We start from the raw sequence: 18,081 nt of genomic DNA on the forward strand, positions 1-18,081 counted from the left end.
GGCCAGCGTCTCAGTGTGCTGCCTTTGGGTTTTCCAATGCAGCCCTGGTTTGCAGGTGGGTCTGGTGCCTCTCCAGCCCACACTGACAAACGTTCAGCCTCTTCTCCTCCGGCTCAGGCTCTGATCAGCAGCAGTGCTGTGCTAAACTGTGTCCCTGGGGCATGGCAGAGTGCTGAGGGGAGATGTGCCAGCCCTGGGCACTGAGGGACAGTGCCACAACATGGCCCCAGAGGAGTGCCCAGCTCTGCTGGGATGGGATCCCGCAGCAGAGGGACCTGCAGGGCAGGAGTGCTGGGCCAGCTGGTCCCTGTGCACAGGACAGCGAGTGTGCAGCTGGACAGGGGAAGGCAGAGGTGGGCAGGGAGTGAGGGGCTGCCACAGTGAGCGAGGAGCCTGCCACGGCTGCACAGCACCGGGGACCATCGAGTCCCGAGGCACAGCTGAGCCCTGAGCCTGGAGGGGCCGTGTGTCTGCTGTGCCAGCCCTCCTCCTGCCACAGCTGTGGGCACAGCAGGGCCCAGGCTGGAAGTTCGGGGCTGGCTGCACCCCAGGCTACCCCACAAACAGCACTTTGGGGCTCCAGCATCTCTCTGTGCTGTGCTGGGCTCCAGGCTCTGCTGCACGGGCACTGGGCACAGCCCTTGGGCCCCAAGCCTGTGGCACTGCTGCAAGGAAGGGAGGTGCCAGGACACCCCCAAAACTGTCATAGGTGCCCTCAGATGTCCCTGTCAGAGCCCTGCTGCCTTCTCCTTGTGCCTCTCCCACGGCAGAGGGCTGCCTCGGGGGGGCTGCAGATGGCCCCAGCCCCTCCACTTCTTGATGTGTTCTGGCTGTGTGTGCCGGTGTCATCATCATCCTCCTCATCCCGGTCCCAGTCCAACTCCCTGACCCGGTCCCGGTCCCATTCCCAGTCCTGGTCCCAGTCCCATTCCCAGTCCCGTTCCCAGTCCCAGTCCCGGTCCCAGTCCCAGTCCTATTCCCTGTCCCAGTCCCGGTCCCAGTCCCAGTCCTATTCCCAGTCCCAGTCCCAGTCCCACTCCCAGTCCTATTCCCAGTCCCAGTCCTATTCCCAGTCCCGGTCCCAGTCCCGGTCCCAGTGCCAGTCCCAGTCCTATTCCCAGTCCCGGTCCCAGTCCCAGTCCCGGTCCCAGTCCCAGTCCTAGTCCCAGTCCCAGTCCCAGTCCCAGTCCCAGTCCCAGTCCCAGTCCCGGTCCCAGTCCCAGTCCTATTCCCAGTCCCAGTCCCAGTCCCAGTCCCAGTCCCAGTCCCGGTCCCAGTCCCGGTCCCAGTGCCAGTCCCAGTCCCGGTCCCGGTCCCAGTCCCAGTCCCAGTCCCAGTCCCAGTCCTATTCCCAATCCCAGTCCCGGTCCCAGTCCCGGCCCCGGCCCCGGCCCCGGTCCCGCTCCCGTGTCACCCTCGCTCCGTGCCCTGGCGCTGCCCGTGGTGCCCCCGCAGCGCCCGGCCCCAAACCAGCGCTGGCTTTGGTTAATTTCCTGGCGACTGCATTAGCGGGAATGGAAGCCGAGGGACGGCAGCTCCTCTGGGGCCCATTAATCATCCCCCTCAGACAAGCTGCCTTGATTACAAGTGGCAAGAAATTCATTAGGGCTGCGGCTCTGACAACTTTTATCTGCGCGGCTGGATCTGACTCATTAGGCAGCCAAATTAAAGCCATGATGGGCCCTGATGAAATTCACTGCTTGTTTATCTTGTGCGATCTGATACATCTGCCCATACATCATCTCCCGCGCGGGATCCCGCCCCGCGCAGCCCCGGCGCCTCCCTTCGCATCGCGGCGCTGCCGGCGCGGCGGTGACCCGGACACCGGGGTGTCCCCGGACACTGGGGTGTGCCCCGGACCCTGGGGTGTCCCCTTCTTGTGCCCCGGGCACTGGGGTGTCCCCTGCTGTCCCATAGACACTGGGGTGTCCCCTGCCTGCCCCCCGGACACTGGGGTGTCCCCTGCTGTCCCATAGACACTGGGGTGTCCCCTGCCTGCCCCCCGGACACTGGGGTGTCCCCTGCTGTGCCCAAGCTCTGCCTATGCCAATCGGGGCTGGGGCTGGAGCAATGACCGTGCACCGGGAGCCGTGTGGGGACAGCTCTGGAATCAAAACCGTGCCACACCCTGGGCTGGAAGGGACCCACGGAGATCATGGGTGTCCGTGGTGTGGGGCCACACAGCCCCACGCGGGGCCCGTGGGGTGCAGCCCCTCAGGCCCCCAGAGCCCAGGCTGTGCTGGCAGTGGCCCTGCTGTGGTACAGCCCCGTGGGGACAGGCCCCGTGCCCTGAGCTGCCCACGGGTCACAAACACCCCATGGGTACCTGGGTCCCGTTTGCTGTCACTGGGGGCAGGGAATGCCACCAGATCCTGCAGGCTCTGACACCGTCCCAAGGAGCCACGAGTGGGCCCGACCCCACAGCAGCAGCACTCGTGCCCTGCCCTGCCTCACCCAAGCCCAGCACACCTGGTGCCAAGGGGACCAAGGCGGCCTCAGGTGGCACAGCATAGGATGGAGCAGGAGCTCCATGGTCATGGAAGAGGTGTGTGCCCATGTTAGGGACAGGAGCTGTGTCTGTTTAGGGACAGGAGCTGTGTCAGTGTCAGGGACAGGAGCTGTGTCTGTGTTCAGGGACAGGAGCTGTGTCTGTGTTTGGGGCAGGAGCTGTGTCTGTGTTGGGGACAGGAGCTGTGTCTGTGTTAGGGCAGGAGCTGTGTCTGTGTTGGGGACAGGAGCTGTGTCTGTGTTGGGGACAGGAGCTGTGTCTGTGTTAGGGCAGGAGCTGTGTCAGTGTCAGGGACAGGAGCTGTGTCTGTGTTGGGGACAGGAGCTGTGTCTGTGTTAGGGCAGGAGCTGTGTCAGTGTCAGGGACAGGAGATGTGTCCTAGTTCAGGGACAGGAGCTGTGTCTGTGTTCAGGGACAGGAGCTGTGTCTGTGTTTAGGGACAGGAGCTGTGTCTGTGTCAGGGACAGGAGCTGTGTCAGTGTCAGGGACAGGAGCTGTGTCAGTGTTTGGGGCAGGAGCTGTGTCTGTGTTAGGGCAGGAGCTGTGTCTGTGTTAGGGCAGGAGCTGTGTCAGTGTCAGGGACAGGAGCTGTGTCAGTGTTTGGGGCAGGAGCTGTGTCTGTGTTAGGGCAGGAGCTGTGTCAGTGTCAGGGACAGGAGCTGTGTCTGTGTTTAGGGACAGGAGCTGTGTCTGTGTTCAGGGACAGGAGCTGTGAAAGTGTTTGGGGCAGGAGCTGTGTCTGTGTTGGGGACAGGAGCTGTGTCAGTGTCTGGGACAGGAGCTGTGTCTGTGTTAGGGACAGGAACTGTGTCTGTGTTCAGGGCACTGTGTCTGTTTTTTGGGCAGGACTCAGGTGTCTGTGCTCAGGCTGCTGCCAGGGAGGGCACAGGCCAGCCCTGTGCTCTGCTGTACACCAGAGGACGTGCCAGGGCAGCAGCTGTGGGGCTGTCCCTGTGCTGTGGCCCCGTCCCTGTGCTGTGGCCCCGAGCAGGTCCGTGGCCAGCCCTGAGCCCCCTGCCCCAGGCAGCCAGCAGCACTCACACCCTCGAGCCCAGACTGCAGCCAGGGCAGGGAGGTGGGTGCCGCAGGACAGGAGCCGTGGATGCAGCCTCAGGCTGGAAGCACCCGTAGCACAGGTTTGCTGCACTTCCCAGAGAGCCTGGACACAGCCAGAAAAAGCCCCACAGGGTCCAGCTGGCTGGGGGCACTGCAGCAGCTGGCACAGCTGCAGAGGCGTTGGGCAGTGGTCAGAGGGATCTCACAACCCTTCCCACACGCCAGCCATGGGGACTTTGTTTCTCTCTTGCCTATTGTTTCTGTCCAGAGCTAGTCCTGGAGCCGCTGGCTAATGAACAGCACCAGCACCAAATCTGGGCCATCACATCTTCATACAAACCCCTTGTCAGGGAGTGCTGAGGACCAGCTCTGTTGTGCTGAGTGAATAAACACTCTGAGAAATCCCTGCTCCTTTCCCAGTTCCTTAACAACCACCATTCAGGTCAAGAAGTGGACAGGTCTGGATAGGGAGAATTCTCTTGTAAATGTTGAAATTTACAGCATAGGGCAAAATGTCTTGTTCATATAAAGGTATGCATATATATGTGTGTGTGTAAACATATTTATATAAACAAACTCATGTCCATGTATATGCACACTCTATGTATTTATCTTTGCACTTGTATGTACCTGTTACTCTGTGTGTCTCTGTGTGTCTGTGTATCTGTCTGTGTGTCTGTGTGTACCTGTGCACATACACCTGTACCAGTGCATGTGTGGGGTTCCTTCCTAAGCAGTTCAGACTCCAGGACACAAGGGAACAGCCAGAAGCTCGTAGATGGGAAATTCCAAAGAGATGCAAGTGAGAAAACATACTAGAAGGTGGTTGGACACGGGTACAGGGGCCTGGAGGGGCTGTCCAGCCGGTGTTACTGCAGTCAGATGGGCAGGGTCTTCATCATCTTGGGTGGGACAAGCTTCGAGCTGGTGCTGGGCAGAGCCCTCCCGAGGCCCCATCCAGCTCCATGGCTCAACAGCCCAGGGTGTGTCTGCACTGCCCAGTTCCTCCCTGTGGCTCCTGCTCCCACCAGCCCCAGTTTGACCCACACACAGAGCTCCAGCTCACGGGAGCCCCTGCAGCTCTCCCAGCTGAGGAGGGGCCACAGCTGCTTTGGACAGTGTGGGCAGTGTGGGCACTGTGCTTACTGTGCGGTGTGCTTACTGGGCAGTGTGGGCAGTGTGGGCAGTGTGGGCAGTGGTGGGCAGGGGTGGGCAGTGCTGGGCAGTGTGGGCAGTGTGAGCAGTGTGGGCAGGGTGGGCAGTGTGGGCAGGGTGGGCAACATGCTTACTGTGCTGTGTGGGCAGTGTGGGCAGTGCTGGGCAGTGTGGGCAGGTGGGCAGTGCTGGGCAGTGCTGGGCAGTGTGGGCAGGGTGGGCAGTGTGGGCAGGGTGGGCAGTGCTGGGCAGTGCTGGGCAGGGTGGGCAGTGTGGGCAGTGTGGGCAGTGCTGGGCAGTGAGGGCAGGGTGGGCAGGGTGGGCAGTGCTGGGCAGTGTGGGCAGTGCTGGGCAGGGTGGGCAGTGTGGGCAGTGTGGGCAGGGTGGGCAGTGCTGGGCAGTGCTGGGCAGTGCTGGGCAGGGTGGGCAGTGCTGGGCAGTGTGGGCAGTGCTGGGCAGTGAGGGCAGGGTGGGCAATGTGGGCAGTGTGGGAAGGGTGGGCAGTGCTGGGCAGTGTGGGCAGGGTGGGCAGTGCTGGGCAGTGCTGGGCAGTGTGGGCAGTGTGGGCAGTGTGGGCAGGGTGGGCAGTGCTGGGCAGTGCTGGGCAGGGTGGGCAGTGTGGGCAGGGTGGGCAGTGCTGGGCAGTGGTGGGCAGGGTGGGCAGTGTGGGCAGTGTGGGCAGTGCTGGGCAGTGAGGGCAGGGTGGGCAGGGTGGGCAGTGCTGGGCAGTGTGGGCAGTGCTGGGCAGGGTGGGCAGTGTGGGCAGTGTGGGCAGGGTGGGCAGTGCTGGGCAGTGCTGGGCAGTGCTGGGCAGGGTGGGCAGTGCTGGGCAGTGTGGGCAGTGCTGGGCAGTGAGGGCAGGGTGGGCAATGTGGGCAGTGTGGGAAGGGTGGGCAGTGCTGGGCAGTGTGGGCAGGGTGGGCAGTGCTGGGCAGTGCTGGGCAGTGTGGGCAGTGTGGGCAGTGTGGGCAGGGTGGGCAGTGCTGGGCAGTGCTGGGCAGGGTGGGCAGTGTGGGCAGTGTGGGCAGTGCTGGGCAGTGAGGGCAGGGTGGGCAATGTGGGCAGTGTGGGAAGGGTGGGCAGTGCTGGGCAGGGTGGGCAGGGTGGGCAGTGCTGGGCAGTGTGGGCAGTGCTGGGCAGGGTGGGCAGTGTGGGCAGGGTGGGCAAGGTGGGCAGTGCTGGTCAATGCTGGGCAGTGAGGGCAGTGTGGACAGTGTGGGCACCGTGCTCTCTGTGCTGTGCTTTGCTCTCCGCTGTGCAGGAGGTACCAGGGCTGTCACAATGCTCAGGGTTCAGAGGGAGCTCTGCTCTGCTCGGTGCCAGGAACACTCTGCTGCTCTGCAGCTCTCTCCAGCAGCACTGGTGACAGCATGAGTCTGTCACCTCCAGCAGCACTACACAGAGCTGCACGTCTGCAGCATCTGTGGGGATTTTAACATGGCTGTTTGTAGGGTTGCAGTGAGTATGGGCTCTGGGATTGGTCTAACACAACAACGACAACAACAAAATCTCCCATGCAGCTAAAAGCTGTGGGTGTTGGAACCACCTCAGTGGCAGTCCATGGACGAGCATGCAGTGGAGCAGGAGTGCTCTGCACATGGATTGGGTGGGCAGTGGCCTCTCTGGTGGGGGAGGTGGGTTAAAGACACAATAAACCAATGCTGCCTCCGGGGCAGGACATATAAAGCCAGTGTCAGTTAGAGAAGCCCGGTGGGAATAAGAGAGTTCTTCGACCCTAAAATAAAATCTGATTCCTTTTAATGTCACTGCCCCAACCCTGGAGCTGTGGACACTTTGTGGAGTGTTGTGGATAAATGCACTGCTGTGTGCTGGCTGCAGTGGCACAGACCCCTCATGTGGACACATTTGTAGTGGCAGAGCCCCGTGTGTCGCTGCAGAATGGCTTTACCCTCCCACACAAGGTGAGTAGCAGCTCATGTGCCAGAGCACTGCAGTGGCTGCAAACAGCTGAGCCCCCTTTGCAGCCACGGAGCTCAGCTCAGCTCAGCTCAGCTCAGCTCAGTCCTGTCTCAGGCCAACACCCACCTGAGGATGGAGAAGAGGTGCAGGTGCAGGCAGCTCCACCCCAGCCTGTTGAAAAGGGAGCTGAGTTTTCCTGAGGAAGGGCTCTGGGGGATGCTGCCAAAGCACATTTACTCCCCTGATCCAGAGGGAATGCCAGCAGGTGTTGCTGCCTGAACAAATCCATGGGATTCTGTGAGCAGCACCAGGTCAGGCGTTTCCTGAGGAGACTCTCTTGTTTCCAGGTCAGTGGTACAGTGACAGAGGCAGGTGTCTCCTGCAGTGGAAGCCAGCTGTGCTGAGAAACCAAATCCAGAAAAGATCCCACAGAACCCTCTCGGGACCTGCAGCAAGTATTTCTGTGGAAAGAGGCACCCACCAAGGACATCTGGAAGCCCAGCTTTGTCCAGCTGATTGCTGTGATCTGAGCTGTGTCTGCTGGCCACACAGCTGGAGCCCACAGCCAAGGGGCAAGGACAGCCACCCCTCAGTGCTCCAAAACTCCAGGGCACTGCAGGAGGACTCAGCTGTACAGGCTGAGCGTGGACCCCACACTGCAGGTGAAGAGAATGTACCTGCCAAAGAGGGAGGGGACATGGGGAGGCAGCAGAGAGATGGCCCAGCCCTCGCTACGGCGTCAGGGAGGGCGCTCAGGAAGGTGGAGTCAGCTCTGGCTGCCCGGGGTATTTCCTGCTCTCCCAAGCTGTGTCTGTGACCCAAACTCCGTATCAAAGCTGTGAACAATTGGTGCCCCAGCAAAGCCTTGGAGAGAGCCTTCCACCTCTCCAGGAGCCTCTGGTGGCATTGCAATGGGTGTTGCTACCACAGCACAGGCACAGGAGCTCCCCTGCCCCATGGACTCACTGGTGTTTGTCAAACCAGAACCGAGTTTCAGGCTGGACATCCAGGGAGCCGCACGGCCCTTGCGCTGTGCCCTGTGCAAATCGGGCTCTCCGTATGTTTCTGGGGCTGGGCTCAGTGTCTGAGATAGCTGCCCGCAGAAGCGATGGCTCTCAAGAGCAGGGAATGGCTGGCCTGGATGTGAGCCCCGTGTGTTGCTGTGCTGTCCCGGGGCCACAGCAGCAGAGAGCCGCTATCCCGGGCCAGGCAGGACTCAGCCGTGCCGGGAGTCCGCAGCAGGACACACATCCATCCCCCCGTGAGCAGCCGAGGCTGTCCCGAGCCAGTCCCGGCCCGGCCGACCTGGGGATGCTCCGGGCGCTTCCCGGCCCCGCTGCTTCTCCCCCCGTCACCGGCAGAGCAGCGGCTGCGATGGAGCCCGCACGGCTTGCCCGGCTCCGGCTCCGCAGGCCCCGGCACCAGCCCCGGCACCGGCCGAGGGGCGGCTGAGCCCCCGAGCTCCCGCTCTCCCCGGCCGCTCTCGGGGTGTCCCTGTCCCTGTCCCTGCTCTCCTCCTCTGCCCGCGCCTGGCCGGGGCCGCGGGCCCCCCGTCCCTGCAGCGAGGAAGAACGTGGTCTTGCTCCATAGAAAATAATTTATTGAAATCACAGCTATACACGGGCGGGCGCCGGCGGCAGCGCGGGCCCGGCCCGGCCCGGCCCGGCTCGGCCCGGCCCAGCGGGCGGCCAGGGCGCCAGGGCCAGGCGGCCGCATTGCCCATGGCACGGACAGAAGGACACGCTGCCGTATGTACAGAGTTTACACGGAATAAATAAGGGACATGTACACAGGAGGGGCAGCGGGTGCTCGGCCCCCGCCCCAGGGTCCTCAGGGCCGGGCGCCCTGCTCGATCTGCTGGTGCTGGCTGCGCACGGCGAAGCGATTGACGTGCACCGGGATGGGCACCACGATTTTGGGGTTGCGGACGGGCTCTCCCGAGCGGTTGCTGACATTGCCAGCCTTGATGCGTTTCCACTTGGCGCGGCGGTTCTGGAACCAGATCTTCACCTGCACCTCGCTCAGCTTCAGGGCGTGCGCGATCTGCGAGCGCTCCGTCAGGCTCAGGTACTTCTTGCAGTGGAACTCCTTCTCCAGCTCCAGCAGCTGCTCGCTGGTGAAGGCCGTACGGCGCCGGCGGCTCTTGCCGGCCCCGGAGCCCGGCGGGGGCTGCTCGGCGGCGGGGCCGCCCTTGCCCTTGCCCTTGGCTCCCAGCGCGGTGCCGGCGCTCGCCCCGTCCAGGAACGGCTCCTCCTCGCTCTCGCCCGCCGAGCTCTCCTCCTCCCGCTCGCTGCACGGCGTCGCCGCCGACTTCACCTCCAGCTTCTCCTCGTCTGAGCTGTACGCCTTGCCGTCTGCGGGGCACACAGCGTCCGTCAGTGTCTGCCGGGCCCCCGCCCGCCCCGCCGCGCTCCCGCCGCTCCCCGAGCCCCGCGGAGACTCTCCCCGCTGCCCCGGCGGGAGGCTGCGGCTCCTCCCGCATCTCGGACCCCGGCACTGCCGCGTCCCGCAGCCCCGGAGCGGCCGAAGCAGCGGCACCGGCCCCGGCCCCAGCCCCGGCCTCGGAGCGGGAGAAGCAGCGGCCCCAGTCCCAGTCCCGACCCCGGCCCCAGTCCCAGTCCCGGCCCCAGCCCCAGCCCCAGCGCAGCCGCTCCACCCGCGGACCCCAGCGCCGTTCCCGCAGCCTGCTCGGCTGCAAGGGACAGCACCGACAGAGCCCGCGGCCACCCGGGGGTCTGCCCCCCTCAGCAGCGGCCCCGTCCCCATCCCGCAGCAGCATCGCGCTCTCAGTCTGGCAGAGAACACCTCAACGCTTCCAGGGCTTGTCTGAACCTTCGCACAGGAAGGAACGCCCAGACCTTCCTTGTCTCTCAGCTCAGCCCTCCCTGTCCCTTCCCAGTGCACCGGACCGTCGCTGCTGTTAGAAAGGAGCCGGCCAAGAGCTGAAGAACTGTCCTGGAACGAGCATCCAGAGCCAGCTCCAGCCCAGCAAACCTCCCTGCAGGGCTCTACAGGACACGGGGTACAGCCACTTCTGGCTCTCCCTCCCTAATCCAAGGATGCACACAGCAAACCGTGCAGCCAGGGAACAAGGTGCTGAGGCAGCCGATGCTCAGGGCTCAGCTACACCCAGCAGCGGGCAGAGGGGCAGGACAGAACCTGTCAACATCACACAACAGACAGCATCTCATCCCAGGCCACCAGGCAAATGCAGTGCTTGGATCACCACAGACACCTCTGTTATGATGCCTGTGAGGATACTGATAGGGTACTGGGGTATGAATCCCTTCTTTGCAAGATTCTTGTATCCAAAACTGCTGCCTGAATGATTAAACAGCCATGGAGCAAGGGAGGACAGGGTGGGAGACTGACAGAGGAAAGAGGTATGGAAGAGTCACTTCGATAGTAAAAGGGCTCAGACAAAGTGAGAAGATGCTCTCAGCCACAGACAGGGGTCATGGAGGGAGGACCCACAGCTATGCACAAGCAGGTGAAGAAGTTTTTATGTCATGCTGGGACTAGAACAGACCAGAAAATTCTTCAAGTCTGACCTAAGAGCAGTAATCGCTGCTGCTCTATATAAAACATGCACAATGAGAAGACACTACTTCTAAGTAGTGTCCAGGTTCTGGAACATGCAACCTGGGCCACTGGATCACTGGCCACCTCAGCTCAGCTGGAAGGGCAGAGCAGCCCTCAGAAGGCTGACGGTGCAGGGTTTAAATACACAAAGAGAACTGCAGGAGAGCACCTGAGCCCAGAAGACATTCCTGGTAGTCTGGTGACTGTGGAGCTCCCACATCCCTTGTTAGTCCTGCAGCAAGCCCGTGGCTTCCTGAGAGCAGGTGGGTGGCTTTGGAGATCTGGAATCTTCTCCCTGCTCTTCCTGCTTCCTGCAGTGGGAAGGAGCACTCATCTCTATATCTCTTCATCTCTATCCTGCTGCAGAGGGATTTCTTTCTTCCAGAGGGTCAGGGGCAGGGGAAGAGATTTCCCAAGTGCATAGAGGGTAAAGACCCAGAGAATTTGTGTTTGTGGGGCTGGAGATCAGCAGCAGGGAGCAAGGAGCTTTGAGTGCCGTTGCACAGCCTTGTGCAAGCTGAAGAAAAGATCTTTCACTTCTGGGTGCCACCCCTCTCTGGCAGAGCATCGGGCCTGACAGGGTGAGAGAGCTCTTAGCAGGAAATCAGTGTCTTCCCCAAGGGCTCTTTGGGTGCTGCCCTGACTCTGCAATTCCCCAGGATGGAGGATGGCATCCCAGCAGCCACACCAGCAAACAGTGCTGATGGGCCAGTTTGCTCCTGTCAGCCCAGGCTGTGCCCAGACTGGAATACTCTGGCTATTCTCTTCTGAACCAGACTCCAAATTTTAAATGGAGCACTCTCAATTTGTGTCTCATTAAAAGGCTTGCAGTGAGGAAGTTGGAACTATTTGATAACAGAATCTAAATAGGATGTTTTCACAAAGAAAATTGGTATATTGGTCTGTTAGTCACCTACTATGTCCCCAGCAAGGAAGGAATGAAGGCAGGGGATCCCACCCATGTGGCTGGATATACTGAGACTGTCAAGGCCTTTGAACACGAAGTGAAGCTGTCACAAAGCAAAGTATCATGACTGAAAAATCAACAAGAAGTAGTAGATGAAGAATAGTTTGTTTTTCACAAAGTCACAGCTGTTCATTGATCTTGTCAAAGACACTGAAGAGAGTCCAAACGGGGTCACAAAAATGCTCTGAGGGCTGGAACACCTCTGCTGTGAGGCCAAGCTGAGAGAGTCGGGGTTGTTCAATAGAGAAGGTTTCAGAGAAATCTTATTACAGTCTTTCAGTACTTAGGGAGAGCTTAAAAAAAGAAAAAAAGAGACTTCTAAGTCTCTTGTGATAGGACAAGGGGTGATGATTTTACCTAAAAGAGGGTGGATTAAATTAGCATAAGAAAGAATTATTCACAATGAGTGTGGTGAAACATTGGCCCAGATAAGTAGGGGATACCACATCCCCAGCAGCACTCAAAGCCAGGTCAGACAGGGCTCTGAGCAACCTGATGCAGTTGAAGATGTCCCAACCCATGGCAGGCGGTTTGGACTAGGTGGCCTTTTAAGGTCCTTGCCAACCCAAACCATTCTGTGATTCCAGGATTTCGGTGTGGAAATCATGTTGAAGAAACTTGGGTGCCACAGGCGACAAAGCAATTCAAGCAGCATCAGGAAGACTGGATCAGGAACGGGTGTTGTGATGAGCCCTGTGTGGGTAGGCACACAGGGGAACAACAGAAACCTTGTCCCTGACTGAATGTGCACTACACCAAACCAAGAAAGAGTCTGCCTGAATCTCAGGAGATCTGTACAGCTCGGGGACAAACTTCTATCGTGAGGGGTGTGGAGAGCTGGGGATGTTAAGTGCCCCTACACCAGGGATTGTGCCTTTGTGGCAGCTGTAGAAATAAACCAGACTTCAAGCTTTGCTGCTTCTCACCACTAGTTTCCCTACACGCCTCCCCCTGCTCAAGAAGGGTGACAGTTGCTGGAAGCAAGTTTCAAACCCAGTGGATGCAAAGAGAAGTCCTAAAATAGTGCATTGATTCCTTTGGCTGATCCAGGGAGCAACTGATCCTGTGTCCACAGACACCTGCATGATGGAGATAGTAAGACAGCCTAGGGACAGAAGCAGTCACTCCAGAGTATAAGTCACTAAATGTCAGCAAAACTATCAAAAGGGGGCATTTATTCTTCACAAGTTTCTTCTACAGGTAAAAAAATCTGTGGAACATCTTGCCATCTTGATGTGGCTGATGTCAAGGTTATACCTCCTTTCTGGTAGACTCCAGGGGAGATTAGATAAAGCCACAGAAAACAAATTAATCAAAGTTTACTAAATATACAGAAACAACACTTGGCACAGGAGGTCCCTGATGTGCAGGGTTGCACATCTTTACAGATGGTTGGATGTGAGGAAAGTATCATTTTGGAACTGACCATTGAACAGGTTGTGTCTCTTGCTCTTCCCTGGACAATTGCTTTTGGCCAGGGCCACGGACTGGATGTGAGGGCAAACTGCATTATAGATAATTTTTGATGACTCCTGTTGACATGAATCATCCTTCTATTCCTTAATACTGGAAAAAGCTCACAACAGCCCTCCTGAGTTTCCTCTAAGATGTTTGTAAAACAAACCCCACTGTCCATCTCCAGTTTTGTCTGGTACAGCCAGGAGAAGCACTAGGTAAAGGAGAAGATGGGCACATTTGGGCTGAGAAATCCTCCTGGACCTGGGCAAAGCAGCCCAGAGAACTGAGTCTGTGCTCAGTAGCCTGTGCAGTAGGACAAGCATCCTTGTGGCTCCAGAGCAAACCCAGTGCTCAGAGGCAACAGGGGATGAACAGCAGTAGCAAGACATCTTCCCTTCCATCATATGATCCAGTTGCAACAGGAAAAGTCTTAGAGGAAGGATTTCATGGATTGAGAAGTGGCCACTGTCTGGGACAGTTCATCTGAGTCCCGTGGGAGGAGGGAACATATTTGGCTCAGTTATGGAGGAGCATAGAGGGAAATCAAGCACAGTGCAGTTCATCTGCTCACAGACTGGAAAGATGAGGTCGTACAGACCTGGTTTTGGCCAGGGCAGTGCTGGCCCCGAGAAGACTTTCTCAAAAAAAGTAAGATTGCATTGGGCTTTTGACTCAGCACAGAGGAGCACCCAGTAACCCCCAAAGGCAAGGGGGAGGCAGAATGCACCTATTGTCCTACTTGGGGTGAGAAGTCCTAAGGGATACCTGAGTGAGTGCACTGCTCTTTTGAGGGATTAATAAGGCAGGGCAAGGAAGACACCTGGGCTTACCCAGGGGAGACTAAAGAGAGGATGGAGAACGAACAGCCAAGCATTGCGAGAAGCAGCAGAGATTCTCAGCCATGCCAAGAAGCTTGTGAGACAAAGGTGGATCCCAGGAGTGGCCAGGAGAGATAGCTCAAGAGGCCACGCCGGAGAAGCAGCAGCTGGCTCGTCTGTGTGTTGCCGCAGGGACCCCTCACGCCCCGTGCTGCAGCACCGGGGGAGAAGAGGTGAGTGCTGGACCTGGCCGAGAAACACGGAGCAACAAGTCTCTGAGGCTGGACCGGCGCACTCGGGGAGCGGTCGCAGCGCACAAAGGCGAGGACCCGACGAGAGCCGCTCCCGCAGCACCGGGGTTCCGGGAGGGCGCAGCCGCCTGCCCGAGCCCTCGGGCCGAGCCGGGGCGATCCGGTCGGAACGGAGGAGAGCGGGACCTGCTTCACCGCCACCCCTGCGGGGCGGGCTCGGGGGAAACTTTAGGAAGGCGGTAGTCGCAGCACGGCGACACCGAGAGGCACCCGCCCGGGCACAGCCCCGCCCGCACCAAACGGGACCAAGATCGGTGCGGGCGGGGAGGGCTGGACCGAGCCGGGGGCTCCCCGCCACCTCCCGCCTCACCCGGCCGAGTGCCAGGACCTCGGAGAGCTCCGTGCGGCTGCAGCCCCGCCGCGGTGTCCCCGCGCCGGCCGCTCTCCGCCCTCTGCCCCGCGGCCCGGCCAAGCCAAGCTTGACTCCCACCCGCGAAAGCTGCGGACCGGGCCTAGGATGGCGGGGAATCGGTCCGATGCCCCGGCTCCGCCCGACGGGACCGAGGGCAGGTCCCGCCGCCGCGCCCCGCGGTCACCCCGCCGTCCTGCCCGCCGCGCCCCGGCCCGCCAGACCGCAGCGGGACGGCGGAGAGGGCCCGGCCGGTCTGCCCGGGGCTGCGGGGTCCGGCTGCTCCCGCCGGGCTGGACGGGCGCGCCGCTCTCACCTGCGAGGCCGGGGAAGGGCTCCGGGAAGTGCAGCGGCGGCTCGGGCGGCCCCTTGTCGCGGCCCGGGGGCAGCTCCTCCGCCTCCAGCCCGTCGGTGCCGCGCCGGCAGCCGCCGTCGGGGGTGGCGCGCGGCGGGGGCAGCTCCTGCGGAGGGTAGAAGCCGTCGGGGGACTCGGAGAAGCTGGGCAGCGCGGTGGTGAGCGCCACCATGGAGGGCACGGCCTGGCCCAGGCTGGCGCAGAAGGTGTTGGTGAGGCGGCCGGCGAAGGAAGCGAGCGGGGCCAGCGGCGGCAGCCCCGACTGCAGCGGGGCGTGGGACAGCGCCTGCGGGAGCACCAGCGGCCGGTACGGCATGAACATGGGGTACCCGGTGTAGAGCAGGTGCCCGGAGCGCGGCGGCGGCGTCCCGATGAGCGAGTCGATGGAGAAAGCGGTCCCCTGGCCGCCGGGTCTCTGCATGGCGAGCGGGCGCCTCCGGCTCAGCCGGCACCAACTTTCCGGCGAGCTCTGGCCGCCGCCAACTCGCCGCGATCCCGCCGCGGCCGCGGCCCCGGTCCCGGCCCGCGCCCTCCGCCGCCCGTGGGCTCCGGCGCCCGGCGAGAGCTGCCGCCCGCCCGCCCGCTCGCTGGCTCGGCGCGGCGGAGTGCAGCCGCGCTCGGAGCCGCCCCGCCGCGGGGGGGCCGGGCCGGGCCGCCGAGGGGAGGGGGAGAGGGGAGGGGAGGCGGGCGGGGGTGTCGCCCTCTGCTCTCATCCATCTTCCGCACATCACGGTCGAGTTCCTCCTTCAGCGCCCGCTCCGGCGGGGCAAGGCGCCCCGCTCCCCCGGCGCGGCCGGCCCCTGGGAAGGCACCTCCCCCTCCCGCCTCATCAGCTGTTAGTAATGGTGATTGATGATTAGCAATTACGGGGCCAGGACAAGGGTGCTTTTGTGGGGACGGGACGGGACCGGACGGGGCCGCGCCGCTCCTCCCAGCGCTCTCCGGGCCCGGGCCACGGCCGGGCCGAGCCGGCTCCGCTCCGCCCGGCACCGCCCCGGCTGCCGCCACCGGCCCCGAGCCGGGCCTCGCCGAGCTCCTGACGGCCGAGCCCGCGGCTGCAGCGCCCCGACGGACTGGGGCCGTGCGTGTGCCGTGCCTGTGCCCGTGCCGGTGCTGGTGCGGTGCCTGCGACTGTGCCATGCGGTGCCGTGCAGTGCCTGTGCCGTGCAGTGCCTGTTACTTGCCGGTGCCGGTGCCGTGCCACGCGGTGCCGTGCCGGTGCCTGTGCAGTGCCGGGCAGTGCCTGTGCTATGCCGTGCCGTGCCGTGCGGTGCCCGCAGACTGCCCGATCAGGGCGCAGGAGGAGCAGCCACGGGGCAGGCTCGGGGCTGTCCCTTCTTGTGGGCTCGGAGCCGGGTCTCCGTGAGAGCGGCGGGCCCGGGCGCCGCGGGGCCGGGAAGATCGTGGGGCCTCCCGCAGACGCGCTCTGTCGGGGTGCGAGTGGGGTGTGTGTGTCCTGAAATGGCCCCTCTCGCTGCTGCCCGCGGCCCGACCCCGCTCCCCGCCGCACTCCGTGTGTCGGACTCGCCCCCGGGTGGCGGCCGCTGGCCCTGTGCGCATCGCTCCGTGTGCGGAGCAGCGAGCCCCGGGCGAGCCGAAAGCTCCCGAACCGCGAGAGAACTGCGCGGCTCCGCTGTGCTCTCTGTGTCCGGAGGAGCATGGGCAGTCCCCAGGCTGAAACACAGGACTTTCTGCCCCCAGCTAGGCATTTGGGTTGTATAGAGAGCTGCTCACCACACCTGCAATAGACAAACTGAAGCCTGCTCCAGAAGAGTATCAGGATTTTTAAAGTACTTGGAAGCCAAGAAATGCAAGCTGCAGTTACGTCTATGCACACTCCAGCTGTCGTTTCAGCGGCACAGTGACACTCCAGACCTCTAGCTCTCACCTAGGGCTATTCCTCTTCTCAAGTCCCCTGTGTGCTCCTGGCTGCTTGGCTACCCAGGCTACGATATCTGTGTAAACACAGGGAGTTCTCCACCATGGAGAAAAACCTTCTGCTCTGTCCCTGAGGGGGCCTGGAAAACCACTTTGAAGTGTGTGTTTTCTGTGGGACATGGCAGCCCAGCCATGGAGTTGGACATTTGGATCCTGTGTGGAGCATTTAAGTGAAGCAAAACGGGCCCACAGTGCTGAAAGTGGGGTACTCGGCTTTCCTCCACCAAACAGGCACAGTCCCCCAATATGGGGATTCAGATATGGGCCTGATATGACACCACACAGCCTCCTCTTTCTTTCATGTCTTTTGTGACTTTTTCCGTGGCACATCCTCGTGGTCCCAAAGAATTATCTCTCCTCAGCAAGAACGGCCCTGCTCCAAGTGAGGAGAATCAGTGTGGAGAAGTCAATGGTAAAATAATCATCCAGGCTCAAATATCAGGGAGCTGAGGCCTGGCCTAGGGGATCCCTGTCTCCACTCTGATTGCTGGGAGAGTGAGAGATGCTCATCTTTGCAGGTCATTGACTGCCTGTGGCCCCTAGACTGGGTTTAGGGCCCAGACTCTGTCCTGGGAAGGAACCTGGCAGTGTTTGGATTCATTTGGATGAATCCCACCTCAGTGTTGTATCACCAGTTGTGATACAAGACGGGACATGGCTCCAGATCTCTCCTGTCTCACCCACCAGATATCTGTGGTGAAAGAACCCTCAGGTTGGAGTCACCTTCAATACACATAGCTTGGGTCACTCCCTGCTATGAAAGCACCTTGGAGAAAGTGAAAGCATAGCCACCTGGAAATCAAGAGCGCACCCAAAAGGGCCCAGATCCCGACTGTGCAAGCAGATTTCTGACTCCTGAGCAAACACAGTCTGATCACTTGTTCAATGAACCGTTTCTGTGTAAGCAGCCCACCCCTCACACCCATAGACAGGTTAGCAAGACGTGTGAGAGCAGCAGGAAGCTGCTCTGTGTGGTGAGCTTGCTGGGGAGCTGGGGTGAGCCGTGTGTCCCTCGAGGAGGATGGCAGCCCGTGCCCACAGGCAGGTCCTGCCGGGGGGAAGCAGCACCAGCTCAACACTGCCCTCTGCCCCGCTGTGGCTCGCACTCTGCAGGTCCCTGCTGCTGTCTGCAGCACCAAGGTTCTGCTTGCCTGGCCAGACACTTGCATTACTGCAGCTCCCCTCTCCCTTCAGCACTGAGTCTGTTCATGCTGGAGCAGCAAGGAAAGGCTGCTTCCAGAGGGGTGGAAGCCAGGCAGGAAGGGCTGTAGCAAGGCTTCACTGACCAGGGTGCATTCCCACAGGACCTGGGGAAGGTGAACAGGGCAGATCTGATGACAGATTGCTGCATCCTGTGAATTGGCCCTGACCCTGGAGAGCCAAACCTCCAGGAGGGGGGAATGTACTCAGGGCCCCAACAATTTCCTCCACTTTGGTTTACTTTGTGTCATTTACTTTGTAGTAGAGGTAGAAACTCAAGTGCAAATAGTAAAGCAAGATTCAGAGAAGGATATGTTGAAAGACTGCAGAAAAAAAGAAAGGTTGTAAGAATAATAAAGCAAAGATTGTGGTGCTATAGTGTTATTGTACATCAAATGGGACAGAGCTCCCATATCCACCATCCTCACAGGGTGAGCCAACTTGGAATGAGGGTCCAGGTTGC

General features: G+C 60.8%; 1 protein-coding gene across 1 annotated transcript; it reads right to left on the bottom strand.

Annotated features, from left to right (window-relative positions):
* Positions 1–8,249: 8,249 nt before the first annotated feature.
* GBX1 (gastrulation brain homeobox 1) lies at positions 8,250–15,197 on the bottom strand. The gene is given in 3 exon segments (XM_056484533.1): positions 8,250–8,994; positions 14,442–14,987; positions 14,990–15,197. Coding segments are annotated over 3 exon segments (1,278 nt in total). The 3' UTR covers positions 8,250–8,470.
* Positions 15,198–18,081: the final 2,884 nt, after the last annotated feature.

Source organism: Oenanthe melanoleuca, chromosome 2 (assembly GCF_029582105.1).
Source record: "Oenanthe melanoleuca isolate GR-GAL-2019-014 chromosome 2, OMel1.0, whole genome shotgun sequence".
NCBI lineage: Eukaryota > Metazoa > Chordata > Aves > Passeriformes > Muscicapidae > Oenanthe > Oenanthe melanoleuca.